The sequence below is a fragment of the Leopardus geoffroyi genome, chromosome A2 (assembly GCF_018350155.1).
Source record: "Leopardus geoffroyi isolate Oge1 chromosome A2, O.geoffroyi_Oge1_pat1.0, whole genome shotgun sequence".
Lineage (NCBI taxonomy): Eukaryota > Metazoa > Chordata > Mammalia > Carnivora > Felidae > Leopardus > Leopardus geoffroyi.
In genome coordinates this window covers 14,859,463-14,886,883 of record NC_059331.1, presented here as the reverse complement: position 1 = coordinate 14,886,883, position 27,421 = coordinate 14,859,463, and the positions used below count along the sequence as shown (strand labels likewise).

At 56.7% G+C, this 27,421-nt stretch overlaps 1 protein-coding gene across 8 annotated transcripts in view; it reads left to right on the top strand.

The window, feature by feature from the left end:
• ZDHHC3 (zinc finger DHHC-type palmitoyltransferase 3) overlaps positions 1-26,591 on the top strand; it is a 60,346-nt gene extending 33,755 nt beyond the window's left edge. Inside the window, exons 3-8 of one of the 8 annotated variants that reach the window (XM_045492594.1) lie at positions 1,256-1,380; positions 7,803-7,899; positions 8,566-8,647; positions 8,758-8,850; positions 12,542-12,672; positions 23,893-26,591. In XM_045492594.1, the coding sequence (XP_045348550.1) occupies positions 1,256-1,380; positions 7,803-7,899; positions 8,566-8,647; positions 8,758-8,850; positions 12,542-12,672; positions 23,893-24,150 (786 nt within the window). In that variant the 3' untranslated portion in view covers positions 24,151-26,591. Of the gene's footprint in view, positions 1-1,255; positions 1,381-7,802; positions 7,900-8,565; positions 8,648-8,757; positions 8,851-12,541; positions 12,673-13,304; positions 14,628-15,177; positions 16,905-23,892 lie in introns of those variants that run through there. The other 7 variants (XM_045492598.1, XM_045492593.1, XM_045492591.1 and 4 more) reach the window with 7 other exon arrangements.
• The last annotated feature ends 830 nt before the right edge of the window (positions 26,592-27,421 follow it).

Here is a 27,421-nt window from a genome sequence, read left to right as displayed (position 1 = left end):
GACCACCCTTAAGCCTCACCTCTTGAGAGGCGTCTGGGTGGCACAGTCAGTTAAGCATCCAGCTTCGGCTCGGGTCATGATTTCGCAGTTCATGGGTTCGAGCCCTGTGTCAGGTTCTGTGCTGACAGCTCAGAGCCTGGAGCCTGCTTTGGATTCTGTGTCTGCCTCTCTCTCTGCCACTCCCCCACTCGTGTTCTCGCTCTCTCTCTCTCTCTCTCTCAAAAATAAACTTAAAAACAAACAAACCTCATCTCTTGAAACCTCTCTGGTTCCCTGGCTAGTTGGTACCTATTCCTCTGTGCTCTCTCAACACAACTGTCTTCTAGCATCATTAGCCTCCAAGAGACCAAGGGCCTCCTGGGACAGAGACCTTGTTTGATACCTGAATCCATAGCAGTGAGCACTGGAGCACAGGCTGAGCACCGAGTAGGCCCCTGGCGAAGACTGGTCATTGAGACCCTGCGTAGGCCCGGACACCGCCCGCTTTCCTTCTGCTTGGACAGGCACACGGGCCCCAGTAGACGCTGGTGGCACTTCGGGTCTGCTGTTGGCTCCACCGGAGGTGTCCACAGCTAGAACAAAATGCAGAGCACTCACGAGCGTACGAAAGGATGGGATGGCAAACTGGGAGGGCACGTCGGGTCAGAAAGCAAGTCAGAGATCCGAAGGCCATGGTTCACAGTTGCTTTTGGATTCACAAGAACCAAATGTAGATTACCAGTGCTTCCTAACAATAGTATTGGTAAGAGAATAAAATAAAACAATTCTAGTTTAAACAGTAGCCAGTGACATTCAGAGCTGCAGACTTTGATCTGGAAAAACTGAGCTGTGGGGTGTGAGGCCCGTTAGTAAAACTTCGTAAAGGCCCAAGGTGTTACTGGGAAATTTTAACGTAGACCAAACGGGAATGGGCGAGTCAAATCCTAACTGTAGTATTTACGTAGGAAAGAACGGATTCAGTGAAAACCACGTCACTGAGATGAAAGCAGAAAGATCATTAGGAACAGCCTAACTGTCTACTGGGGAAAATCATTTACTTTTCCACAGGAAAACTCATTGTCCATAAGTATCCATCGGTGTTGGCGTGATTCTGAACAGAGTCCACGTGTTGTTGGGATGAGACTGTCCTGTCCGTGTGTGTGTGTATGTGTGTGTGTGTGTTTAGCTGCTGCTTCCAGGTGACCATCTCCACCACGGGGCGTCAGAACCGACGGAATCCCTGGCCCAGCCCTGACCCCTTTCCTCTTTCTCACAGGGCGCGGTGCCCAAAGGAAACGCCACTAAAGAATTCATCGAGAGTTTACAGCTGAAGCCCGGGCAGGTGGTGTACAAGTGTCCCAAATGCTGCAGCATTAAGCCCGACCGAGCCCACCACTGCAGGTACGCGTGCGCCCCGACCCCCTCCTCCCGACCTGGGCTCGCTTCCTCCCCTCCCCCACCTCTCACCTGCTCTGGAGTAGCACCCCCCACCCCACCCCGCCGCCTGCTTCCAGAGGGTGCCGTCAGCAACAAGACTTCTGGACGTCCCCTGCTCTGGGCAGGGAACGGCCACTGTGACTCTCCCTCCCCGTCTCCGTGAGCTCACTAGATGGGAAAGGGCATTTGGTTTGGGCTCAGGACACCTGTCCTAAGACTTGACTCTCCCACAGCTGATGAAGCGCCCTGCCCTGACAGCCAAGCGCCCTTGACTGTCTCCGCCCGTTTGCGGATCTGTACAATTGAGGGGGTTCCTCCTCTTCCTACCTCACGGCTTTATTAATTAAGGGCACAAGAGACAAAGCTTTAGAAAATCATTCTGTGAGTGTCTAATACTTGACACACTTAAGAGGTGGGCCCCATTCGCTTAAATTTTAGCAAAGGGGTTGTCCTTGAATGAAGGCTTCTCTTTAAAACAAAACTTCGGGCGCCTGGGTGGCTCAGTCGGTTGAGCGTCTGACTTCGGTTCAGGTCACGATCTCGCGGTTCATGAGTTCAAGCCCCACATTGCGGAGCCTGCTTTGGATCCTCTGTCCCCCTCTCTCTCTGCCCTTCCCCAGCTTGTGCTCTCTCTCAAAAATAAATGAACTTGAAAAAAAAAAAAAAAGGAAAAAACTTCTAGGGGCTCCTGGGTGGTTTGGTTGGTTGAGTGTCTGCTCTCGATCTCAGGTCTTGATCTCGGGGTCGTGAGTTCGAGCCCCAAGTTGGAAGCCGCACTGCGCATGAAGCCTACTTGGGGAAAAAACAAAAACAAAGCAAAACAAAACAAACAAACACCACACAACAACCTTCTAGACGTTGTGACAATTGTAGAATTTGGCCCCGAGAGCCATCTCCCCATCTCCTCTGTGGTGATATTTCCCTTTGGTTTTCAGATTTCTTCATTGTTTTGAGTCTTCTCAACAAGAAGACATCTAGCTGAAAACTGCATTTTATCATTACAAGGGAACTTTCAATGATAAATTACAGAAATACAAACGTGTCATTTGGTCCCTTTTTCGGACTGGTGTGTGTTTGGGGCGGGAGGGTCACACCGAGGTCGCACAGCTGGTGAGTACCAGAGACAGGATTGGCTCCCAGTGTTTGCCGCTCCGGTTGGGGGGCTCTTTCCACTAGAATTCCAGTTTGGCGGGGGGGAGGGGGGAATCATGTGACCTGAATCTTATGGACATTTCTCTGTCAGAGAGGTGGCGACCTCCCCAACAAGCTGGCACCTCTTGAGCATGAGGGCCGAGGAGCTTGGACAGGGCCTGTGATCATTGCTGTCTCCTGTGGGGTGTTGGGCGGTTTGGAGAAGCTAAGTGTCTTTGCGCAGAGCCCAGCGTGGGCTGGTCACTTTACCTCTGAGATCTGTGACGGGGGCACCCATCTATCCTTTTCTGCCATCTGAGGCTTGGGAAGCCAGCTGTTTTCATCACCTGAACCAAAAGGCCCAGCTTGCTTGTGTGGTTCCTCAGGCCGTGACTCCAGGCGGCCCGGTGTGGTGGAACCGGCTCCGGCCTTGGTGTTGGAAGGCCAGCCGTGTCCCCGCCACACGTGTCCCCAGACCGTGGACCAGGCAGCACATCGCTCTGAGGCCGGCTCTGTCCCCCGTAAAGGGACTTGCTGCCCCCTGGCTTGTGGGGGTTGAGTCTGGATAACGGAGTCAGCTCGCTGTCCAAGCAGAAGCCGTTTGTGGGTGGAGGCGGGTGCGGGCACTGGGGCTGCGCAGGGTTTATAGAAACACTGAGCTGCGACCTTTGTAGAAAAGGACGTTCGGTGACCACAGTGGTTCTTTCTCTTTCCTCCCTGGGCCCTCGGCTGCCTCCCCTGCCTGGCATTTTCCTCACCGCCGCCTCCTCGCCTCTCTCGCCAGGATGATCCGAGGGAGGTATTCTTGAGTGCTAGTAAACAAATCAGCTTGAGCAAAACAAGAGCCGCTGACTCAGATGAACTCTGGTGAGGCTGTCTGTGAGGGCCCGTGGTGGCCCGGGACGTCTGGGGACCCGCGATTTGGGATACGCACGGTCTCCGGCCCGCCAGACGCAGCGGGTTTTGCCTGGGCCGGGAGGCCCGCTGCCTGGCTCGAGAGTTGCGGTCAGTCTCCCTGCTCAGGCGAGGGTGCGTGTCCACGTCCGTGAGCGCGCATCCAGCTTTTTGGTTCCTGACCTCCCAGCAGAGCCCGTGGAATTTAAAACTGGCCCCGTTCCCTGAGCTCTGGTGGGTACCACAGACGCTTCCTGACCCTGGACGTGTAGATGCTCCTTCCAGCCCGGTGGTGGGTGGGTGGGTCTTCTTTCCACGAAGGGGCACTCTGGAACCCCAGGCTGCTTTCATCCCGGCGCTGAGGACCATGGAGGCATGTGGAAACCCCATAGGGAGCTGTTCACACTAACGTGGACAGCCAGGGTGTTGGACTCATGCAATAGGTTCCTCTTGCACGAGGAGGCGGAGACCTGTGACCCTGGCAAAGCCTCACACCCCTCCATACACCCCTCGCCCCCACACGCACATAACATGCTGAGGCTGGGATGGTCACGGACTGCTAAAGGCCCCTGTCTCTCTCTCGTGGTTATTATGACTGCCGATAAAACTTACACAGCAGTAGTATTGTTTTAAAAGCATTTGACCTACATCATCGCTAACCTTGGGAGATTGGGTCGGGGCCAATCCTGCAGAGGGTGGTTCGGAGAAGCTGAGTTTCTCTGCCCGGAGCCCAGCACGGGGATCTGAGAGCAGTGTTCTGTCCGCTACGCTGGATTGCCCTACCCGAAATTGTTGCGGAGCTGGGACCGGGATGCGGTAGATGCCTTTTTGCATCTTTCCTCCTGTCCTGCTGGGCGTCCCATTCTGATGTGGTGGGGCCACTTCCCAGGCTAGCTCTTTCCCATCTGTGGCATCAGGACCCGCACTCAGCCGACCCTTGCTTGGTAAGCACCTCTGCAGGGAGAGACACAGGCCCTCACGGACACAGCTGTGTCTCCATGGTGGGCCATCACCCAGGCCAGGCAGGGGCCTCAGCCAGCTCCTCTGGGGCTGAGCGCCAAGGGCCCTCGGACCTCGCCAGAGAAGGAACACAGGCGAGAAGGAGCCTGAGGGCATGGGAGCCCGTGAGCTTGTTGGGCTCCACCAGCCATTTGAGGGAAGTGCTTCGGGGCCTGAAAAATGGCAGGGAACCTGGAGGAAGAGGGAAGGAGAGACATCGCCGTCTTCTGGAACATTGATTTAAAAACACGGAAGGGCTCAGGAAACCCCGAAGGCAGGAACGTAAAAAAAATACCTCCATCGAAGACGTTTCGTCTCTCCAGTGACTGTTAGCGCAGGTTGAGGACCAGCTGCCAGGCCCTGGTGCCTGTGCCCCAGGAGCTCGCTCGCCCGCAGTGTCTCGCACAGGGGGCACAAAATGGTGCCCCAGAGGAGTCCCAGGAGGGGGCTGGTGCACTCAGTACGGAAAGAGCAGCGCGGAGCCCCAGAGAGAAGAGGTTCTGCCGGGCGGCAAGCCTGGGTAAAGGGCCCCCTGCCTGCCTTGTCTGGGGAGGGGACCCCGCAGAGCCCCCGGCCCACCCAGCCACGGGGAACGGGAAGAGGGCTGGCTCTGAGGCGACCGATACCCCAGTGAGGTGTCCAGGGTTGTGGGAGGCCGCATTTTTTTCTTCCTCCTGACAGATGGCACCTGAGGCGAAGCAGCTGGGCGGCCGCGGGCAGGCCTTGCCCTTGTTCTCCAGGCCCCAAGTGCAGAACCGTTCAGGCTGCTAGTTTTGAGAGCCGTGGGTGAGACGGCCCCTGATCAGGGCCATGTTCACGGATGGACTCCCCCCACCCACACGTACCACCTCCCGGCCCCAGAGCCTGCCTCTGAACAACTGCACCAGCCGGGGAAGAGGGACCACCTCGGCATTCCGTGTCTCCGCGGGCAGGAAGCTCGGAGCCTGGCACTCAGGGCCACCTTCTGTAGCCCAGCTGCTGTGCTCACTTGTCCTGCTCCCTGGAGGAGGAGGAGTGTTCTGGTGTGGCCTCCCAGGGACACGTAACCCGTTGTGAAACTCACTTCTTGGGGCGCACGCGGGGTCTCTTGAGAAGCTGGGAGGAGAGCAAAGGACGGATGTGACAGCTCATTGAAACCCTGGGCGGCTTTCGGAGGATGTCAGGCCACTTGACCCCTCCGTGCTGCTGAGCAAACACTGCCTCAGAGCACCTACCGGAAGCCCCTTGGAGAAGGTGGCAGTGGCACTGAGCCGCCAGGCGCCCCTCCCCTCGGGAGTTTGGGCCCCAGATTGGAAGGGAGCTAAGACCCCAGGGCTGAGGAAGGACTTGCAAGGTGGCCCCACGAAGGGAACGTGGGGCCTGATGGCTGCGGCCCAGGATGCAGGGAGCAGCTCATTCTTCACTGTCTACTTGTCTGTACTTTGAAACTTGTCTACTAGAGGAGGCGCCCGGGTGGCTCAGTCGGTTCAGCGTCCGACTTCGGCTCAGGTCATGATCTCACAGTTCGTGAGTTCGAACCCCGCATCAGGCTGTCTGCTGTCAGCGCAGAGCCTGCTTCGGATCCTCTGTCCCCTCTCTTTCTGCCCCTCCCCCACTTGCACACACGTGCTCTCTCAAAAATAAACATTTTGAAAATTATTAAACTTGTATACTGGGAACAAGTGTTAGCTAATGAAATATACATTATACATATTCACATGTATGTTTGTAATTGGAAACACATGCATACAGAGAGAGATGGGTTTATATCCCTGACTTTATATCCCTCCAGGTCCCTTTCGTGCCTCCTTCTTCTCCTGCTCTCCAGGTTTCCAGGGAGATTCTGGAGCTGGGCCAGCATCTCTGAGATGTGCCCATTTCCCCTGTATTAGGGAGGACCTTCAAGGTTGTGGAGAAGAACAAGGGTGGAGACTGACCAGGCCCCCACAATCTGTGGTCACCTTTTCCTTACAACACTTACTTCCTGTGGATGGGGAAGCCGAGACCCCCAAGCTTGGCCAACCTGACCAGGGTAGCTCAGCAGCCCCAGGTCTGCCTTGCCACCAAAGCTCACGCTGTGCTTAGAAAAAGCCACACGTCCTCCTTGGGGTGCGGATGAGCCCGCAGCCCCGAGTTGGCCGTGGCTGTCCTTCAGAGTGGTCTGCACCTCCTGGCCTGGAGCGTGGGGAGCAGCTCACGTCCACACCCAGAAGAGCTACTTCCCTGCTGTCCCTGCCCTGACTGTCGGCCAGCCAGAGCTCAGCAAGTGTGAGGTCCCCCCGTGTGACCCTGATGAGAGCCTTCTGCCGGGCTCCACTTGCCACAGCCCATGGTGTGCTTGATGAAGAACCTGAGATAAAGTTAGTTGTGGAAACAAGTGGAAAAAAAAGCTGGGGTGAACTGAGGGGCTTTCAAAAGAGAAAAACCTCTAATCATCTTATTTCCAAGTTTACCTTTACAGTATTTCAAACTGTGTGGAATAATACTCTCAAGGAAATGTCAAGGAGCCTATGTTAATAAATTGAGGAAGGACCAATTTCTCAGTCCCAAAATGAGCCCAATCACAAGGTAGTAATTTGCAAATTAGAGAGAGAGAGTGTGCACACAAGCACAAGTGGGGGCGCAGAAGGGGCAGAGAGAGAGGAAGAGGGAGAATCCCAAGCAGGTTCCATGCCGTCAGCCCAGAGCCCAATGTGGGGCTCGATCTCAGGAGCCACGAGATCATGAGCTGAGCCGAAGTTGGATGCTTTAACCAATTGAGCCACCCAGGCGCCCCAAATTAACAGGATTTCTGATCGACACTTAAGCTCAAATACATTCTGCTTTTTCAGCTAAGTGGATGCTGTCTTAGAGGTATAAGTTCTTGAAGGGGCCCTTCCTGCCGCCCTGAGACGTCCTGCACTTGAGCCCACTCTGTGCCCTTCCAGCGCCCTCGTTGGGCCACCCTCCCTGCTAGCGCCCGGCCCTTGGGGTTTTGGTCTTTGGGGGGGAGTTAGGAGCGGCTTCTTTCTGTACCCACCCCAGCCTGTCCACTTTCAAAACTGTTTCTTTGCTCTGTCCCTCTCAATAAACCAGATTCCCAGCCCAGTTACCGCCAGAGAGCAGCTTCCGGCTCAGATCCCCTCAGTTCCATCCTGTGTCTGTGTTAAACAAGAGAAGGGGCCTTGTTGACAAATGACTGTCCCCTGTTTGGAATGACGTGACCCTGGGGGTCCTGACCCCACCTTCCAGGCCCCTTGCAACACACCCAGCAAGCGGGACACGGGGCAGAGCCCGAGGAGGCCCCAGCCGCGGAGTAGAGCTGGGGGGTGGGTTCTCTGCTCCCCTCGGGTCCCCGCCACCGTGAGGACACCACTAAAGGTCTGCCTTGTGGGTCCTTTCAGTGTTTGTAAGCGGTGTATTCGGAAGATGGACCACCACTGTCCCTGGGTCAATAACTGCGTCGGCGAGAACAACCAGAAGTACTTTGTCCTGTTTACAGTAAGTCAGCTTCCAAATCCTGCCCCACCCTCCGCCGAGCGATGGAGCGCTTTGGGCCTCCGAAAATTCTTGGCACGCAACAATGGTTTTTGCTGCTGTTCCAAACACCACGTGGCCATGTAGACCTGCGCCTTTCTGCCAAAGCACTCCTAGCTCAGCCACGGCCTGCTCGTAGGCCCTTCGCCTGAGCGTCTAGAACACGGGCTAAAGCGGGTTGGCTCTAAGCAAGGGCCTTGTTCCTGTCCCAAGCGTCCAGTCTGAGTAGCTAAACAAGGCAGTTCTGGTGATGACAACAAGCCCTCCCTCAGCTGCAGGTGAATAGAGGATAGTGTGAGGACTAGAGCACCTACTGGCAGTCAGCACCTTGACTTTCTGAGTGAAGGGAAGCCACGGGCCCGGAGCGCCCCCGCCCACCCAGGGCCCTGGTCACGCCTGGTCACAGGCGCTCGTCCGTGCACTCCTGGTGAATAGCTGCTCGCCTCGGTCCCAGGCCTGGGGTGCCAGACCGGTAGGGCAATCAGCAGATGCCTCCCTGGCTCTCTCCTGGTCAACCCTCAGCCTGACTGAGTGTTCCGGAATGGGAGGTTCTGAGGGCCCCTGTCCCGGGAGCCTGCGCGGTCAGAAGGTTCTCACAACAATGGCGTTTGCCCTGCTTTCCTGTTTCAGATGTACATAGCTCTCATTTCCTTGCACGCCCTCATCATGGTGGGATTCCACTTTCTGCATTGCTTTGAAGAAGACTGGACAAGTGAGTATATGCCAGGGCCTCCCTCCCTGCCCCCCGGGGCAGTGTGTGACCCAGGCGGGGCGGGCTCTCGGTTTGTCTCATGGTGCCAGGGGCCAACCCCATTTTATCAGATCAGCAGCAAGCCTACAGACTGCCCAGGGAAGGGACAGCAGAGGCCCGAACCTCTCTTCATGAAATAAAGCAGCCCCTTAAAAGTTCCACAGGTAAAGTAGTGAGGCGGACAGACCGCGTCGCCCGAGCGCGCCTGGGGGAAATGCAGACCCCCCCGCCCCCCAGAAGCACGTCCCAGGGCGTGGGAGCCCTGCCAGGGAGAGGACCTTTGCTTCTGTGTCTTTAAGAAGAGGCACTTTAATCAAAAGTCATTTCCTTCTGATCTCCTGGAAATCCGTCTTGAACTTTGGGGTTGTTTTGTTTTGTTTTGTTAGTGGTTGTCTTTTAACTGCATAATTCCCAATCTACGTAAAGATCGTAGAGCAAAGCTTCCCGCTTTAGAAGTACCCGTCTCACGGCGCAAACACCAAGGAAGGAGCTCCAACCAGACGACCGCATAAATCCTGAGGAAAAAGTAAATGCCGAAGGAAGTCAGTGCCGTTTTGTGATTTTTAAAGGAGAATAAAAAAATAAGAGATAAGGAAAAGAATTTTAAATAGGTGCTGGAGGAATTAAGAGAGGCCACGTGCTGGGCGAGATCTCGCACACATACGGTCCGTGAGAGCAGAAACATCAGACGGGTCCCCGTTTTCCTTCTCCCGTCTTCCAGAAGTTTCGCTCTTCCCGCACGTACTGTCTTCTCGGCTCTCTTGCTGGTCTTGTTCCGCAGAACCGGGGAGCCCGTGGGAAGCGGGGGGATCTTTAGCTCCCAGCCGGCTGCGAAGAGACTTTCCCTGCCTCTGCCCGTGGTTTGGCATCCGCCGCCTTCCGCCCTCTGTGGCCCTGCCCCCTGCCCTGTCCGGCCCGGCCCCGCCTAGGGGAAGAGACCCCACGAGTCTCCGTCTGTGCGCTGCAGTGACCAAGTACCATGGACTGGGTGGCCTAAGCATTTATCTCGCCGTCTGGAGGCTGGGAAGTCCAGGATCAAGGTGCCGGCCGGTTCAGCTCCTGGTGCGGGCTGTCTACCTGGCTTGCAGACGGCCACCTTCTCCTGTGACCTCACACGGCAGAGAGAGGAAAGCAAGCTTTCTGGTGCCTCTTATACGGGCACTAACCCCACCGTGAGGGGCCCCTACCGTCACAACCTCGTCTAACCCTCAATACCTCCCCAAGTCCCCATCTCCAAATAATATCACCTGGGGGGTGGGGCTTCCAAATACGAGTTTTGCAGGTGACACAATTCAGTCCATGTCCCCGTGTCCCCCAGTTTTCGTGACTACTGCATTTCTGGCGCCAGCCAGAGAGGGGTGGGTCAAGCTAGTGGATAGTGGGGAGAAGAGTAGGGGCGTCCATAGCATCCTGCGTAGCTGGGCAGGGCACCAGCGCGTTCCTCGGTGAGCATTCTGAATGTACACGTATCCTGCCAGGCCCTGGGGATCCAGTCCAACTCCAGATGTGGCCTTGGCGACTTGACGGTGGAGTCTGACAAGGACGTTCTATCAACCCCATCGCTCCCCCTACCCCCTGCCGTCGGGCTAACAGACACAGGCAGTGATGAGAGTGACACTCGCCATCAATGAGGCAGAACGTCTCTGTCTTCGGCTCGCAGCTGGTAGGGGCCATTTCATTAATGCCTGCCAAGAGCCAGCGTGAGCAGTGCCTTATTTCAGCGTCACCACAAGCCCGCAGGGCGGGAGAGATGCTCCCACTTAGCAGATGATGAAAGCTGGGGCTCACAGGGGTGGAGCAAGTCCCCAAGCTCACACAGCTAAGAAGAGGGCCGTGACTCAAGCACCAGCCCGGAGCGGGCTCTTCCAGCCCCGCCTGGATGACTCCAGCGCCCCGAGTCCTCCCTGCATGTGCTTGATCGTCTGCAGTCAAGCTCCGTGACCAAAGAGGCTTGGGGCACGAGTTCCTGTGGCAGCTAAGGCTAGGAGGACCATCCCCAAAGCGGAAGCCTGAGGTTGGCCGTGCATGACGGTCACCACCATCACTGCTCAGCCGTGGATGAGCGGCCTTGCATCCAGCTTGTGCAAGAAGGGAGTGTCCCCAGAAGGAGGGCATTTGAGTTGATGTTGAGAGAAGGGTCGAGTGGTAGTTCCGCGGGCCCTGGGTCTGGCTTCTGCCTCCCCCACTCCATTCGTAGTCCCCGGGGCCCACTCAGGAGGCCATGGGTGGAGGACATGCCGTGGCCCTGGGCTCTGCCACCAGCTCCAGCCCCAGGGCAGCCCAGGTGGCTAAGGAAGGAGCAAGGACCTCCGTCCGGGGAGCACCCGCCACGTGCTCACCCTGGGCCGGTGCCGAGCTGTGCAGATGCTCTCCCGTGCATTCCTGAGCGGACCGCCAAACCAGAGCTCAGAGAGCCCCGGCCTTGTGCCCCCATTCTTTCGTTACCAGGCGCTGCTCCGAGGCTGGTTGTACCGCAGGGAGCCAGTGTCCCTTCCTCCTGCAGCCGGAGTTGTGCTGGGAAAGGCAGGCAGGAGGCAAGGGCGGGAAGAAACACGACCGCACGGTGTGCGGGACGGGAAAGGCGCAGGAGCCGGAACGGAGTCTCCGTGGCGGCATCTTAGTAGCAGCTCGTGGTCGGGAGTTTCTTCCAGGATCCTCACCCTGCTGCGTCTGCCTGACCGCAGAACCGTTGGCCTGCCCACCTCCCGGCCTCGCACAGAGGCAATAAGGGAAACGTCTGGAGGCATTGTTATGTCCCGAGAGAAACGTGAGGAGATCAAGGCATTTGGAGGAGATGTTCCTCACCCCCACCACCCATACGGTGCCCATTCCCAGGTTTGACCTCCCTTGCCCCTCCGCACCTTCCTGTGAGGGAGGCGGCAGGGTGGCTCAGAGGGGCACCAAATCCCCAGATAGGGTCCCTGAGTTCCCAAAGCCCAGGGAAGCCCGACCCTGCCAGGACCCCTCCAGCCAGGGAAACAGGCCTGAGCACCGGGGCAACAAGAAACGCGCACCACGACCCGGGGTGACAGGCCCAGGCGGCTGTCAGCGGAGGCAGGAGTCCCACGGTAGTGAGTACTGTCAGCTGGGGCCCCCACCGCCCAGTGTCTCCCCCAGGTGCCCCCGCTGAGGGAGACCTCACCGTCTCCCATAACACCTCTGCTTTTGTCTCCATTTGCGGGGGGCGCGGGGGCGGCTTCTTAGTTAGACTTGGTTCAGACAGAGGATTCTGCTGTTGAAGACAGAGCGGTGAAACCTTGCTGCTGTACCGAGGAGGGAGCGGAGGCCCGGACAGTCAGCCTGGGCTCGGAGAGAGGTTGGGAGAGTGAACGCGCCAGGCGGCCCTCCGGTTGGACTGACCGTCTCAGTGATGCAGACGCTCCCGAGAAGGATGTTTCCCACGGGGCTTGTTTCACACCCGGCTCGGGGCCAAGCCCGGCAGCCAGGCCGCCCCCTTGTAAAACCTCGAGTCCCAGAACCACTTGAGTGATCCTCCAGATGTGCCCCTTCCGGTCACCCAGAAGCAGACAGAGGGACCGGAACGTCCGGAAAATTCACAGCCAGACCAGAACCAGACTGAGGCCGCTCCACCTGTACAGCCCACGTTGTGCTGAGGAGAGGAGGGCCTCCCTGCCTTCATGCCTCAGCCCCGGGGGCCCTTCTGGGTCCTTCCACGTGCTTGGCACCAGGATACAGACACACTGGCTAGGAAAGAGAGTGAGCAAGGAACAGGGGTTAGGAGGGGCGGGATGGGCCCCGCCAGGCCAGGAGGAGCCGAGTCCCGCTGGGCCGAGCAGTGCGAGCGGGCGGGGGGTGGGCAGCAGCCCCAAGTCCCACATGCCCCTTTTCTTCCAGAGTGCAGCTCCTTCTCGCCACCCACCACGGTGATCCTCCTCATCCTGCTGTGCTTCGAGGGCCTTCTGTTCCTCATTTTCACATCAGTGATGTTTGGGACCCAGGTGCACTCCATCTGCACAGACGAAACGGTAAGCGGGCGGCCTGCCCACCAGCTCCAGCCCTGGGCTCGGGGCATGGGAGGGGCGGGGGGGGGGGGGCGCAGTGGGTGTGGTCGGCTTGCAGGCCAGACCCGGGAGCCCAATGCCCAGGGCCCAGGTGTGCAGGGTGTGCACGTGTGCGCACACACACACACACACACACACACACACACAGATCCCTCCTTGGGGCCGGCACGGCAGGTTGCACCAGGAATGGGACCCAGCAGCCTTGGGAAGGGTGCTCATTGCCAAAAGACCTTCCGTCTTCCCTTGATGGTTCTGTCTTAACACACTGTGCTGTGTCAGGCACTCTGCTGGGCCCGGGGACATCCTTCCCACCCGACGGCCCTAGGCCTGCAGAGAGGATGATGGACAAAGGAAGGGTGCCTTAGCTGGCACGGGCAGGGTCAATTTCCCACAGGAGGTGACTTCACGAGCAGGTCCAGAGGGCAGAGTCAGGAATCAGCCTGCCTCAGACCCCGCCGAGCGGTGGGCAGGGGCTCTCACTTGGCCTCTAGGTACCTCTGCCTGGCCCAGCTCTGGCCCAGCTCATCGTTTGCCTTCTCCCCACACCCCACTCCTACCTCCACCCTACCCACAGCCCCACCTCTGGGAACTTTCAGGCAGCTGGCTGGGCAGGACTGAGGCCCACTCACCCGGCGCCACGGACGACACCGCCTCCTGACTGTCCTAAGTGTCCAAAGCCTCAAGGTGGTCAATCCATTGCTGTGATGTGGGCATTTCTTCCTTTTTCGGCTTTGGGTTCCAGACGAGGGGCCCCAAGTCGTAGGTCCCTCCCGCCACTATTCCTGCCTTCCCAAGGTCCCCCCTCAGGTGGCAAGCCTTGGTCATCTACGGGCCCTCCGGGGCGGCTCTGGGCCTGCTGACTAGTCAGCCTCAGGTGGTGGCTCATAGGAAGACACACTCCCTGCCCCTGCTGCCTAGGCCCCTCCCTGCGGGTGTGGAAAATCAGGCGTTTACCCTCCCGGCAGCCAAGGCAACATCGTTTAGATCGTGGGGATCCCCGGCGGTGTAGAATGTGAGGGCTTGGGGGCTCTCGGCAACTTTTTTATCCTTTATAAGAGATAGCGTCATTGTAAGAGTTTCTTTCAAAATAGTAGCCCATGGTATAGTTCCAGCTGTGTGTCCAAGCAGTAAATGCAGCCAACTTCTCTGCATAAGACCTGCAGGGACCCCAGAGGTGACCGGCCCGGCCCGCCCCCTGTTGGATGCTGCCAGGCCCCACAGGCCGTGGTGTGGGGGAGCCCGAAGGAAAGCTCACACAGCCCGGGCCCTAGTTGTTCTCCCCCTTCAGGGCCTTTCCTGAAGGGGATTGTGTTGGGGAGGAAAGGAGAAAAGAAGGAAGGGCCCCGCTTGGGAAGGGATGCCTTCCCCTCCACTTGCGTCCGCCCAGTCCCTGGCCATGAATAGAGGCTTCACTTAGGCTGGCCCCTCAGGCTCCTCCCTACTCCTGCTCACCAGAGACCACGGCAGCCAGCTGCTCCAGCCAGACGCTCGCTCGGCCAGGCTCCTGCCAGGCTGCTTCTCTCCTCAGGCCCTGCCTGCTCATCAGCTCCATCGGAAGGGGGGAGAAGGGAGGGAACTCTTCCTCCCCAGCCTACTCTCCCCGTGAGACTTTGTGGGGTGGGGGTGGGGGGGTAGCCCAGGCTCTGGACAACCACCAGATGGCCCCTGGCCCCACTTGTTCCCAAGGAAGCACTAGGAAGCCGTTTGCCGTGCCTGGGGCTGGCTGTCTGTCCAGGCAGCCCCTCTAACCTTTACTAATCCCTTTCCTTCCTCCTCTATGGTGGCTTCTCCCCTCCCCCGCCACGGTCTCTTACTCCCGATGGACCTTCTCAGGTCTGCCTTGCCAGCGCCGCTAAACAGGGTGGCTTCTTGACCTCCCAGACTGGCAAGACTCACAGCGCCAGAGTGGTCATTGATTTGTTTCTTTCTTCCTTTCTTTTTTTTTTTTTTTTTGTCTGCAAAGTGGTCATAGTGGCATCAAACTTGAACCTAGCCCAAAGGAAAGGCCAGCAACGGCTCTCACGATCGCGAGCCCCTGCCAGCTCTGAGGCTTGTGGCACCAAAGCCTTCTCCGTGTTCCCACACACCGCCGGGCCCGGCACCAGGCCGGAAGCGCCCCTGCAGAACCTGGGCCACGTAAATATGCACCTTCCCTTAGCAAAACACCGGAAGGGCATGACCAGAAATGCTGGCCTAGGCCTGGGCGTGAGTTTGCTCGGTTTCCCCTCCCTGCCTGGAGGGGCTTGTAAACTAGGTGCCCATGCCCCACCCCCACAAAAAGCGTGATTTTTTTGTTGTTCCCTTTAACACTTTTTATGAGAGAAAGAGAAGAAAAGCGTAGCATGCAGATAGCTTTATGGCTTTCAAAGGAAGCATTTACTCCATTCACCTCAGGCTAATGGACGTCCCTCCCCAAAAACCAACAGCAATAAAGTGCTTGACTGAAAGTATGATTGTTCTTGTTTTCAGGGAATAGAACAATTGAAAAAGGAAGAGAGAAGATGGGCTAAAAAAACAAAATGGATGAACATGAAAGCCGTTTTTGGCCACCCCTTCTCTCTAGGCTGGGCCAGCCCCTTTGCCACGCCAGACCAAGGGAAGGCAGACCCATACCAGTATGTGGTCTGAAGGACCCTGACCAGCATTGCCCCTCAGACACAAACCACATCACAGCACTACCGTCCCATCCGTCCTCATGAATGTTTAAATCGAAAAAGCAAAACAACTATTCTAAAACTTTTTTTTTTTTTTTTTTACATCTCAAGTAAAATGGCTGAGCATTGCAGAGAAAAAAAAAAACGTCCCCATGTTTTATTTTTAAAAGATCATCCTTTCTATTTTTTGGTGACCGAAGCTGCTCTTCCCCCCCCCCCCCCCTTTTTTTAAATCACTTCTCTGGCCTCTGGTTTCCTCTCTGCTGTCTGTCTGGCATGACTAACGTGGAGGGTGCTGTCTCCGGGCCAAGCCCACCTCTACTAACTGAGTGAGACTTAACACCGGTACGCGGATGGACCGGCCCGGACGCCCAGTTGGGGATGCGTAGGAGAGGCAGGAAGGCCATGGCCTCCCACTGCCCAGGAGGCGGTGGCAGGCACCCCGATGGGACTTAAAACCTCACCGAAGACACCAAAAGAGGGGCAGGATCAGGGCTGGAGCCCTAAGACGGGCCCTTGACACGGCGGCCTCATCCCCCACGTGGACACGGTTTGCCTCCTCGCACGCCATGGGATTGGGGTGCTTAGAGTGACTTTTGGGGGGAGGGTGGTGGGATCAAAGGGGTCTCATTTGTATTCTGAATCACCAATTATATTCCCGCTGATTATTTGGACGAATGTGAAGGAGAGAAGTTTTTCCAGTTCAAAATGCCTTACACAGTCAAAAGGAGAAAAAAAAATCATGCGATTTCAGGTTTCCTTTGTCTGATTACTCTTAGCACCCGCCCTCTCCCCTGTCCTAGCAAGGTGTCAGTTAAGCGGCAATAATGCTGAGTGACAGAGTGACACAGCACAGTCCCCAAGCGCCCAGCCCCGCCGTCAACCACCCCCCTCCCCCGAACCCATTTTGTAAATCGCTAAAGTGGGCTCCCTTTCTGATATTTTAGACACATAAATGTACACGTACCCACATCTTCTCTGTATTTTAACCTGGGAGGCTGTCGTCCTGGCCTGGGGCTGCCCACGATGCGGGGGCGACATTACAGCCCCCAGACTTTTGAAAGCTGGCAGACGGCCACCCCTGCTCCCCGGAATCATCAATCGGCTGGCGCCGGGGACTGAGGAGCGTTTCCACCTGGAGGCACTTCCTGTGTGAAACCCCATTTAAAAGAGGAAGGCCTGAAGATAGCGGGGAGATGAGACGGGGACGGGGAGTGCCCGCTGCAAATGCAGAAATCACAGACATCTGAGCGCTGACCATCTGTGAATCTGTACACGTGGATTTGGTTTTTTGTTTTTTTTCGTTTTTTTCGTTTTTTTTGTTGTTTTTTTTTTAACGTGATCACCACGAAGCTCCTTTTTTAGCTTGTGCTTGGGGAGGGGCGGGGGTAAGGGTTATTAAGCCCAATCAGGATAGGGAGGAGATTCCTCTAGCCTATGTGATTTTCCATGAACAGTAAGTGGAGCGTGCTGCCTCTCTTCGATTCTGTCCGTGCTTCCACATGGAAACAAAAATGCAATAAAATTTTTCCAAAACCTGTTCTCCTTGAGCCGTGCTCTCTCACCTTGTTCCCTTCCGGGACAGCCCTGGCGGGGCCTTCGTTCCATTGCTCTTAAAGGATCTTTATCTCTGCGGCTCTTGAGCGAGGTTTCGGCCGTGTTGTTTTTAAAGGGCGCTAGGCACCCCGCTCTTGACCGAGCCTGCCCCTGGGCCTTGGCTCTGGCTTTCGGCAGCCTGAATCCCTCATATGCTCCTGGGCTACAGAAGTCTTCAAGTCTGCAGACTTTGCTTAGTCCCACGCGTGGGGAAGAGGCGCGTCGGCCGCTGCCCACCCAGCAGAAAGCAGAGTCGGGCCAGGGGAAGTCGCTGAAAACCTCCACGGACAGTGCCAGTGCTTCGAGGAGTTCCTCATCCCCCGTCCCACGTGAGCCGCGACCCTTCCCCAAGCCAGTCAACTCTGCCTTGACTCTCCTATGCACTTGATGTTTGCTAGAAGTCAGGGCTGAGATCTGAAGCGGGTTGGGTTTTTATTTTAAGTAGTTTAAAAAAAAAATTTTTTTTTTTTTTAATATTTATTTGAAAGAGAGAGAGAGAGGAGCATGAGTAGGGGAGGGGCAGAGTGCGACAGACACGGAATCCGGAGCAGGCTCCAGACTCTGAGCTGTCAGCACAGAGCCTGACGTGGAGCTCGAACCCACGGGCTGGGAGATCGTGACCTGAGCCGAAGTAGGATGCTTAACCGACTGAACCACCCAGGCGCCCCTGAAGCGGTTTTTTTTAATGCTCTGTTTAAATCTCATTTATAGCATTTGTTTCCTACAGGCTTTTTTCCCTTCTTTCCTTCCTTCCTAACAGTTCCCTGAAGTGTGTGAAGAATTGTCTCTGACCTGCTCCCTCCCCTCAGGGATCCATCCCGTGGGAGGCATTGCTGCCTTTCTGGTCCTCCCTGCTGGGGGTATATTTTTTAAGTATTTGGTTGCCCTCCTAACACTCCATCTTCAAGGCTTTTTTTCTTTTTTAAGTGACCCAGGTTGGTTCTTTTCCCCATGGAATTTCTAAGGAATGCAGCAGATACTGCTGAAAATGTATTGATTTTTTTTTTTTTTTTGAGTCCTAAAAATAGAAATTCATCCTTTAAACCTGAGCCTAGTATGCATATCCTCCCCAGAGAAAAAGGCTGCTTTTTGACAGCCTTTTCCCGTATGATTCTACCTCTGGGCTTTGACGAGCCCTTGGGCTGAAAGAAGGAATGTTCCCAGGCTCTTCAGCCAGAGGGATATGCTGCTCTCAGCAGATAGGAATATCCCAAGACTCCCGGTGGATTTCCTAGTTCACGTTCATGGAGATGGAAGACAGTTTTCCGGGAGTTATTAACTAGGGAACGAACGCGGCTGTCGTTGGGAGTAGAGTGACTGGTCCGCAGCCTGGCGTCCGCACAGGAAGAAGCGATCCCCGCCAAGCTCTCGGCATTTCCAGACGGCTGAGGACACAGGACGTGTCTCCCCACAAAGGCGGCCCAGCTTTTGGCTCTGACGGCGCTGGATGGCACGCACTTGCGAAATGGGTCTGTAGCAGCCGTGGTCTTTCGGAGTGGGGGCCCTGGAGAGTGGCCGGGAAAAACCAAGGAAGGTGAGGTGGCCGGCTGGATTGGGTGACTCCCTCCCACCTGTGACCTCAGGTTTGTGCCCATAGCAACCGGACTGACCGTGCAAAAGGCCTGCGTCCGGGCAGATCTCTGCCTATGTGCCCGGGCTGGGTGACCTTGTGCCCACGAAGTGAGCTTGGGCAGCCGTGCGTGTGTCACATCCCCTGCTAGTCACACCGTCTCATCTCTGGAACACTTTATCTTGGAAGAACCAAAAGTCAGGCACCCGGAATCACCGGTTCTTGCTCATTCTGGCTCGGCCACTGAGAAAGTTACGACCCCCCTTCCTGTTGCAGGGATCTTTCCGATGAGGGAAGTTAAGAAATGTTTATTAACCACCCGTGTGACGTGAGCATCCCCCACAGAAACCCCGGACTTCAGGAGCCCACCTTGGGCTCTCCCAGCCAGGCTGACGGGCTTTTAGCTTCTCTCATCTCACGGCTTGCGGTGCATCGGCCAGACGGGTGAGCCAGCCAGTGGAGCCAGGGGGTCTCAACATAGAGGGCGCCCTTAAATACCAAAGAAATGTGAAGAGAGGAAGATTTTGCCAGAAGCCCTCTCAAGAATCTTCCTGCTGGCAGTGCCCCGAGGCAGTGCTGGTCTGGTCCCCAGACCAGCAGCATCCGCATCACCTAAGAACTTGTTAGAAATGCCCATGCTGAGGCCCCAGCCCAGACCCTACCCAGTCGGAAACTCTCGGGGCCGGGCCCAGCGATCTGGATTTCACAAGCCCTCCACGTGACTGGGACACACGCTCAAGACTGAGAGTCCACTTGGGGCGCGCGGGGGTCACCCCCGAGGTGGTCGGCCCCTGGTGCCTGCCGACGATACGGTCCCATGTGGTGCTGGGTGGGGCGTGCTGACCGGAAGCCCCACTCCCCTCACGACCCACAGCCTCCCCGACCAATGAATGCTGAGCAGACGGGAAAAGTCTCTCTTGGAAGGGGAGCCAGGCTAGTAGTCTGTCCAGCGGCCTTTCCGCACATGTCATCTGTCCGACTGGGTTCTGCTCCAAGGGGTCCACAGGATAGAAGGACTTCACGGTGACACGGAAACAGGCCGCTGGCCACTGTACTCTCCCCAGCCCCAGACCTCATTGGTGACCAAGAAAGTCATTGGTGACCTGACCATCGTGGGTACTCTAGCAAATCCGAGTGGCCGCCGGGGGAAGGCACATGGTCTCCCAGGGATGTGAGGATGCCCCAGATTTCTGCTGCTGTAGTGTAGTCTGGTCACCACGTCCTTCCTGTGTGACTTTGGGCACTCACGCCTCCATCTCTTCTGTGAAACCGGGGAGCTTGTCCAAATCGCAAGGTTGCGGTGAGGATTACATGAGGGTCGTGAATGTCAGCATGACGATGGCTTTCGTAGATGTTGGCTCCGTTAGACCTCTGCTGTTTCAAAGCGCACTCACAACTGTTGGTGATCTGTGAGATGGGTTCATTGGGGTTCGCCACGGCAGTTTTTAAAAAAATAAACATAAAAATGCATTACAGTTGTAGAATACGTGTGGTTTCGTGAAACTTTGCGGGGGGTGGCGCCGGGCCGCACAGAAAAGCATCACGTGTTGTGGGTCGCGGTCGAAAGATGTGAGCCACAGATGCGGCGAGAGTGATCGGACCGTCTGACGAGGAGGGCGTGAGGCATGGGCAGCAGTGGCTCCGACTTTCTCCATCCGATGATGTGGGGAGCAGGGGGACAATGAGCTTTTGCTCTGTGGGCCTCAGTTGAGTCTTTACTTCCTCAGTTGAGTCTCTGCCTTCCTTGGGAGCCTTAGTCCTGGTACATTCAATGTGGGACCTCGGTGGGTTTGCTTGCAGATGACAGTTCACGTGTCTTCCTGGCCGAGGGGGCCCAAAAGCCCCCAGTCACACACTCCCTCCTAGACATGCTGGCTTTAGCCGTTGCCCCAGAACCAGGAATCGACCGTTCTTGTCCGCTTGAGCCTGAAGTGGGTATTACTGTCGCCTCTGCGGACCTCCAGCTTAAGACCTCTGCCTTCGGGACGCCCCGAAATCCACACAAAACTCAAAATCGAGTCCTACCGGGAAAAAGAAACCCCATTGGCCCCTCCTGAGCCAGACCTTTGGGCCTCATTGTAGGCATCAGATTTGTTTGGAATATTTGCTTCTGTCCAGACTCAGAGCTGACACACCTGGATGTCGGGAACTTTGGTGGACAGGCGGGGCGCTGGGTGGAATTTGTTTTACAAGCTTGGAGAAGAGATTGTTCGCCTGGGAACACACGGCTGGAACGGAACATAGTAATCCCGCTGGGCTCTCTTGCTTCATTTTCCTCTGTAGCTTTGCTCTGCCTTTGCGGTCAGCACGGGGAGAGTGAGAATTTGTAGTAGGATTGAGAACGCGTTGGGCAGAAGGAAGACGCTGGTTCTCGCCACGGCTCTGACGACCAGGACAAGCTTCGGCCGCTGTAAGGGCCTCTCAGAAACCTCTGGTTATCCATCTGCCAAGTGTCAGTACCAACGCCCACGTCCCCTCAGGGCGGTTGTAAGGATCCACAGTCGCGGCTTGGAGTGAGCCCAGTCAGTGTGGATACGGTGCATCTGTCATTTCCGGGTGTCCCCTCTGTAGCCTGGCCTGCCTCATGATGATGCCTCAGCTTCCCTGACGTCATGCTTAAAATGCTTCTCTTGACCGGCTGCAAAGGATCGCAAAGTGGTGCAATCATTTGGTGACCCAAAGCAGGTCACCCTCGGTTGGCCATTGCTGCTTGTGCTGAATAAGGAGGCCTGGAGAGGGGCCAGTCTGTGAGCTGCACCACATCAGGTGCTCGTGACCGAAGGGAGGCCCCCTCAAAGGTTGTCAGCAGGGTCCGTGTCCTGAAATAGCTGTTCTGCTCTGATTGTAAAAGCAACACCTGCTCGTCGGTGAAACTTGGAACGTGTGGAGAGTCCACAGAAAGAAATACAAACCATCTCACATCCCGTCCCCACGGGTCCCATGATGTCCTGTGCAACTAACTTCTTTGTTCCCTTGTTAACCACGTGGACAGGATTGTCCAGTGCGACGTGAAGCTGTATTAGCCCCATTTTCCATGGCTGACTTAGCCATCGCTATTGGACGTGTTGGCTGTTTGCAGCTTCTCACGTTGTAACTCAGTACTCGAGACTGTTGCTCACGTCTGTGCGTCTCAGATTTTTTAAACTTTTTATTGTGAAAGAATTTCAGACTTACAAAAAAAAGGGGAAAACATAGCCCAAAGAGCTCCCCAGAACCCCTTCCGCCAGTTTTTCCAAATGTAAACATTTCATATAACCATGATACAAATGCAGGAACCTGGAAACGCATTGATATCATTAACTGATCTATATGCTTTATTCAGATTTCTCCAGGTGCCCCACTGAGACCCTTGTCTGTCCCAGGAGGCCACAGTTCATCCCTTGTCATGCTCTAGTCCAATCCGTGACATTCCTCAGGCTTTGTCTTTGGTGAACTTGACCCCCCTTTTTAATTTTTATTTTATTTTTATTAAAAAAATATTTTTAATGTTTATTTTTGAGAGCGAGCGAGCGTGCATGCTTGAGAGGGGGACAGAGGCTCCAAAGCGGGCTCCGTACTGACAGCAGAGAGCTCAATGCAGGGCTCAGACTCACGAACCATGAGACCATGACATGACCTGAGCCAAAGTCAGACAACTGAACCACCCAGGCACCCCGAACCCTTTTAAAAAAATGTTTATTTATTTGGAGGGGCGGCACAGAGAGAGAGAGAGAGAGAGAGAGAGAGAGAGGAAAGAATCCCAAGCAGGCTCCGCGCTGTCAGCACAAAGCTCCATCTCATGAACTGTAAGCCGAAATCAAGAGTCGGACCCTTGGCCGACTGAGCCACCCAGGTGCCCTGTGACCCCTTTTTGCCAATTGAGGTGAAATTCACATAACATAAAATCAACCAATTTCGTGCGTGCAATTCAGTGGCATTTGGCACAGACCTACTTCTGTACACAGTCACCACTCTTTCTGGTTCCAAAGCATTTCCATCAGACTTCGACCCTTTTGAAGGTTGGAGGTCACGTATTTGGTAGACTAGCCTTCAGTTTGCATTTGTCTGATGTTTTCTTGCAATTAGGTCAAGCTTGTGCATTTCGGGCAGGGCGACCGGGGCGAGGTCCCGGGTGTGTCTCGTCCTGAGGCGTATGATGTTGACACATCTCAGTGATGTTAACTTCGATTTGGGTAAGGTGATACCCGCAAAACATTCCCTCACTGTAAAGTTACTGGTCCGCCCTTTGTAATTAGCAGCTTACCAGCAGATTCTTTAAACTACAGTTTTTTTCAAAAGCCAAGACACTGAAATCTGTGAGATGGGGTGGGAAGAAAGAGTGCTGGAGGAGAACTGGCCCGCAGGATGGGGCGGAGCTCAGTCTATGCGTGCCTCAGTTTCTCTTTCCACGTAACAGAAGGGATCATTCCGGTTATGTGAGGCTCTTGTGTGGAGAGGAGGAGGAAACCTAGAACGAGGTACTCAGGGATCATTCCGAGGTGGAATGAGTCGTGTGAATGAGCAGGGCCCGTGCCCGGCAAACCCGCAGCACATTCCCTGGGTTTCCGGAAGGGACGGAGAAGGCAGAGGCCCCAATGGTAACGGTGGGGCTAAAGGCCTTTGTGGAGGGTGCTGTGGCCTGAAGAGCTGGCCTGGCTGTGCCTTTAACTCCTGTGGGCTTTCCCCCTTACCCGACACCCTCTTTCTGTGGCCTGGCAGCTGAGTCGCCACCGACGCCCAGAGGCAGGTGAGTGGGCAGCTTGGGAGCAGCGGCAGGGCGTGTCTGCGCATGAGTGGGGCCCGACGCCGGCCCGGGCCTCCCCACGGCGGCCCCGCGTGCCCCCGGCTGCCCGCCGCATGTTGGCACTAGCTATGCACACCCCGCTTCCTCAGCCCCAGCGTTGTGTGTACCTGTGCTCTGCCCTTTCCGCCTGCATCCCTTCTTCGTGCTAAGTCGGCTGCACCTGCTGGGGGGGTGGGGCGCGGCCCAGAATCCCCAGGGAGGAGTCGTCTTTCTAGGGCTCTCAGGGCAGATGCGACGTCGCTCCTTGGCCCTGGGCCCCTGGGCGGCCTGGACTGACTTAAGGAGGCTGGGCGGCCCCCCAGCACCTGTGGGAGGAAAGGACAGAGGCCTGGGGGGGGGGGGGGACACGGGCCAGCTCCCCAGGAAGGCCCTGCTTGCTGTGCCGCTCTCCACTGCTCTCCGCCCGCACCCCATCGGCCCCTAGGGCCCCACAGCCCTGACCTGGCCCCGGCAGTCCGTGTCCCGCCGGCCCCCTCGCCCACGCCCTGGGCCTCCGTGCTCTGCCGTGCCGGGGCTGGGGGTGAGCTTGAGGGCGCAAGGCCCGCACCACGCTGACCCTCTTTGTCCCGTTGTCCCTCCAGGGCATCGAGCGCCTCAAACGAAAGCACCAGCCCAGGGAGCGCAGGGCCAGCTGGAAGTCGGTAAAGGAGACCTTTGGTGGGGACTTCTCCCCGAACTGGTTCAACCCCTTCTCCCGACCGTGCGACCCAGAGCCTCTCAGTGACAGGGACTGGGTGCGGCAGGTGGCCTCGCTGTCCGACATGGACAACACGGAGACGACAGAGGAGCAGTCGGAGGAGAGGAAGGATGAGGACTCTGTGGAGGTGATAGATGAGTGAAGCTGCCGTGGAGGGAGGGCCGGACACCGAGAAGCCGCTGGCGACCCCGGCTGCGGGTGTCATGGCCACGGCGTGTCGTGATGCGCCACCCTGCACCCCACCGCTCCCTGCGGACCCCTCGCTGTCATCGCCAGCCCCTGTGCCCCCTCCTATCTCCCCAGGCTGGGGGGGGTGGCTGGGGGTGACAGGGGGATGAGAGACTCTCGGGGTCCATCTAAGAAGAGTCTGCCCAGAGTGGGATTGTCTGTTCTTCCAGAGGGTCCTTTGTGACCGGCATGGCCCGGCCAGCAAAGGACGCTCTAAACTGGGCAGCCCAGGGGCAGGGAGGAACTTGCCTTTGGATTTTCCTGGGATGTCTGTCTCCTCTTGGGAAGGTTGGCGCCCCGGCTCCTGACTTTTGAGAATAAAGGCCATGATGTTATGACGGGACAGGGCAGGGCTGGCCTCGGGGCCTGGGGTAGACACTGACACCAGGAGAGACAGCCTCGAAAGTTTGCAGAGGCCCAGCTGCTCCCGGAAAGGCTTCCCTGAGCCTGTCTACACAGAAGAAGGGCAGGGCTGCCACAGCAGCTGGCACGGGCCAGGCTGGGTCTGAGGAGGGCCCCATGCCCCATACTGGGCTGCGCACACACACATACGTGTGACACGTGCCCGGGGTTGGAAACGTGGGTTCTGACCGTAACTGTGTCGGGACAGTGGCACCAAAACTCAGCTCCCTTTCCATCCCAAAGATGCTAGAATCGTCACGGAGCCGGGCGGCTTGGAGCCATCCTGCCTTGTGGCTACAGGTCTGTCCATTCACAGACAGGGACGGGGGAGAGGACCTATTCAGAGCTGCTGGGGACCCTCTGACCGCCCCCCTGAGAGCTTAATTAACTTTCCCTCTGGAGGGAGTCTAACAACCCAGTTGTGCAGAACTGACCAGAAATCTGGCCCCTGTGTTTTAGGCCAGGTCTCCTAGGATAGGGTCCAACTTGTCTCTCTGAAGGGTGGGTGGTGGCCAGGGCCTGCAGATGGATGGACCGGGAAGACCAGACAGACTCACGAGCACACACACACACACCGCACTTTGCCAGGATGAGCCTGGGCCCCGGCCACTCCATGTGAAGCCTGAAGTGTCCGTGGCCATCACCGAAGGCCTTGGCAGGGGTCCTGGGGCTCTGAGACCCCGTTCCAACAGGTGCCGAAGAGGCGTCTTCCACACAAAGTCCTACCGAAGGGTTCGGGTCTCAGTCTGGTGTTAAGAGTGGATTCACCACCCCACCTCCCCTAAGTAAACCTTGGTTCTCTCTGGCCCGTCGTCCCAGGGTCAGCGGGCACCAGCATGGGAGAAGGGCTCGGGCACCGAGGCACAGCCTGCCCGTGCCAGGTCTCTGTCCGGGGCTCCAGGCAGAAGAGCAGGACCCCCCCCCCCCCCGCTGCCCCCAGAGGGCCTATAGCCCCAGTTAAGTGGGGAAGAAGGTCAGAGTTTGGAGGCACAGCCCAGGTCGCTTACGGAGGAAGCTTGTGGGAACCGTAGGAAAGAAGGGGGCCAGGCAGCGGCCTAGTTCTCAGGCAGCAACTGTGAAGGGCAGGGACTCTTGTCACAGAGAGACCCCTTGTCTGTAGTTAATGACCCACCAGGCCCCAAGGCTAACTGCTCAGAGGGGCTGGTGTTCACATAGCCACCTGTCTGAATCTCAGCTCAGAGCCCTTGGAAGACGTCCCGTGAGGGGGGTGATGGCAGGGCTCTCGCAGTGACAGAGCAACCGGAAAGGCCCGGACCTCCCACACCCAGGCTGTAGCCCTATCCTCTTGGTCCACATCAGCTTTAATATTTATTAATGACGACGTCAGGAGCCCTGGTCAGCTCCGAAGGCCGTTACCTCGCACTCTGGGCAGGCCACGGCCACTTGCCACTTTGGGAGAGCCGTTCTAAGATCGCAAGAGGCCTGCCATTTGCTGTCCTAGCCCGGAAGGCAAGCAGACTGCATACCAAAGACTCCACACTGCGGCATCACCCCTGGAGGGCAATTAGAATAAGGGAAGAGGGTTCCCCGGTCGCTGCTGGCAGGCCCGTGCTCAGAGGGGCGTTGAAGCACCTGCTCGGGGCCATTGGCCTGAAAGCAGAGGCACCCGGCAACCCCAAAGCCAGTTCTGTCTCTGGCTGTGGGAGACATGTCACCTGCGGTCAGACTGGCCTCCCCAACGCGCGACTTCCTCTTGTGCTGGCCCTCGGCCACGGCAGAGCCCATTCTGGGGGCGCAGACGCGTCCGACCCTGAGCTCCCCCCACACCACTGACAGGCGGCCTGCCCTCCGCGGCGGCTGTCGACAGCATAACACTGTGCTTGCCTCAAACTAACGGGATCGTAACTTGTCCACACATGACGAGGACCACGGGGAGGGAGGCTGGGCGCAAGCTTCCACCTCGTGCTCTGGAATAAAAAGCTCTTTGCTCGACCTTGGTGGCTGGAGTCTCCTGTCTTCGGCAGAAGATCCCGGTCAAGATCTCTGGGCAGTGTCCTCCCTCTTAGGGCAGCCCGAGGGCACCTCTAAGGAGGTCCCTTTTCTCCATTCCCAGTGTGGGACACAAGTGAATGTCACACACAGGCACCAAGTGATGCATGGAGAGTTACTACTCAGCTCTCTCTGGGTCATCTCCTGGGTGGCATTTCCAGCAGAAGGAAAACTTACCTTTCTTTCTTTTTTTTTTTTATTATTTTTATTATTTTTTTAATGTTTATTCATTTTTGAGAGAGAGACCAGGGGAGGAGCAGAGAGAGAGAGAGAGACAGGATCCGAAGTGAGTCCCGTACTGGCATCAGAAAGCCTGATGTGGGGCTCGAACCATGAGATCATGACCTGAGCCAAAGTTGGACCCTCAACCAACTGAGCCACCCAGGCGCCCAGGAAAAGTTACCTTTCGTGCATTTATCGAACAACTACTGTATGCCACGGAGGTGGGCATTTGGGGCAAGAGTGCCCAAGGTTGAGGGGTTTTGACTTTAGAAGCCAGGCCACTGCCCCTGAATGTCATGCAGATTACACACTAAAAGACACTCATTCAACACATGACTCTGCCAGAATGTGTCTGATAGGGTTACAGCCTCTGAGAGAGGGGCGGGGCGTCCTGAATAAGGCTCAATAAAGAAGCCCGACCAGGGAGACTGAGGGGCTCAGTCGATTGAGCGTCCCACTCAGCTCAGGTCATGATCTCACAGTTCGTGGGTTCGAGCCAGCGTCATGCTCTGTACTGAGCCTGCTTGGGATTCTTTCTCTCTCTGCCCCTC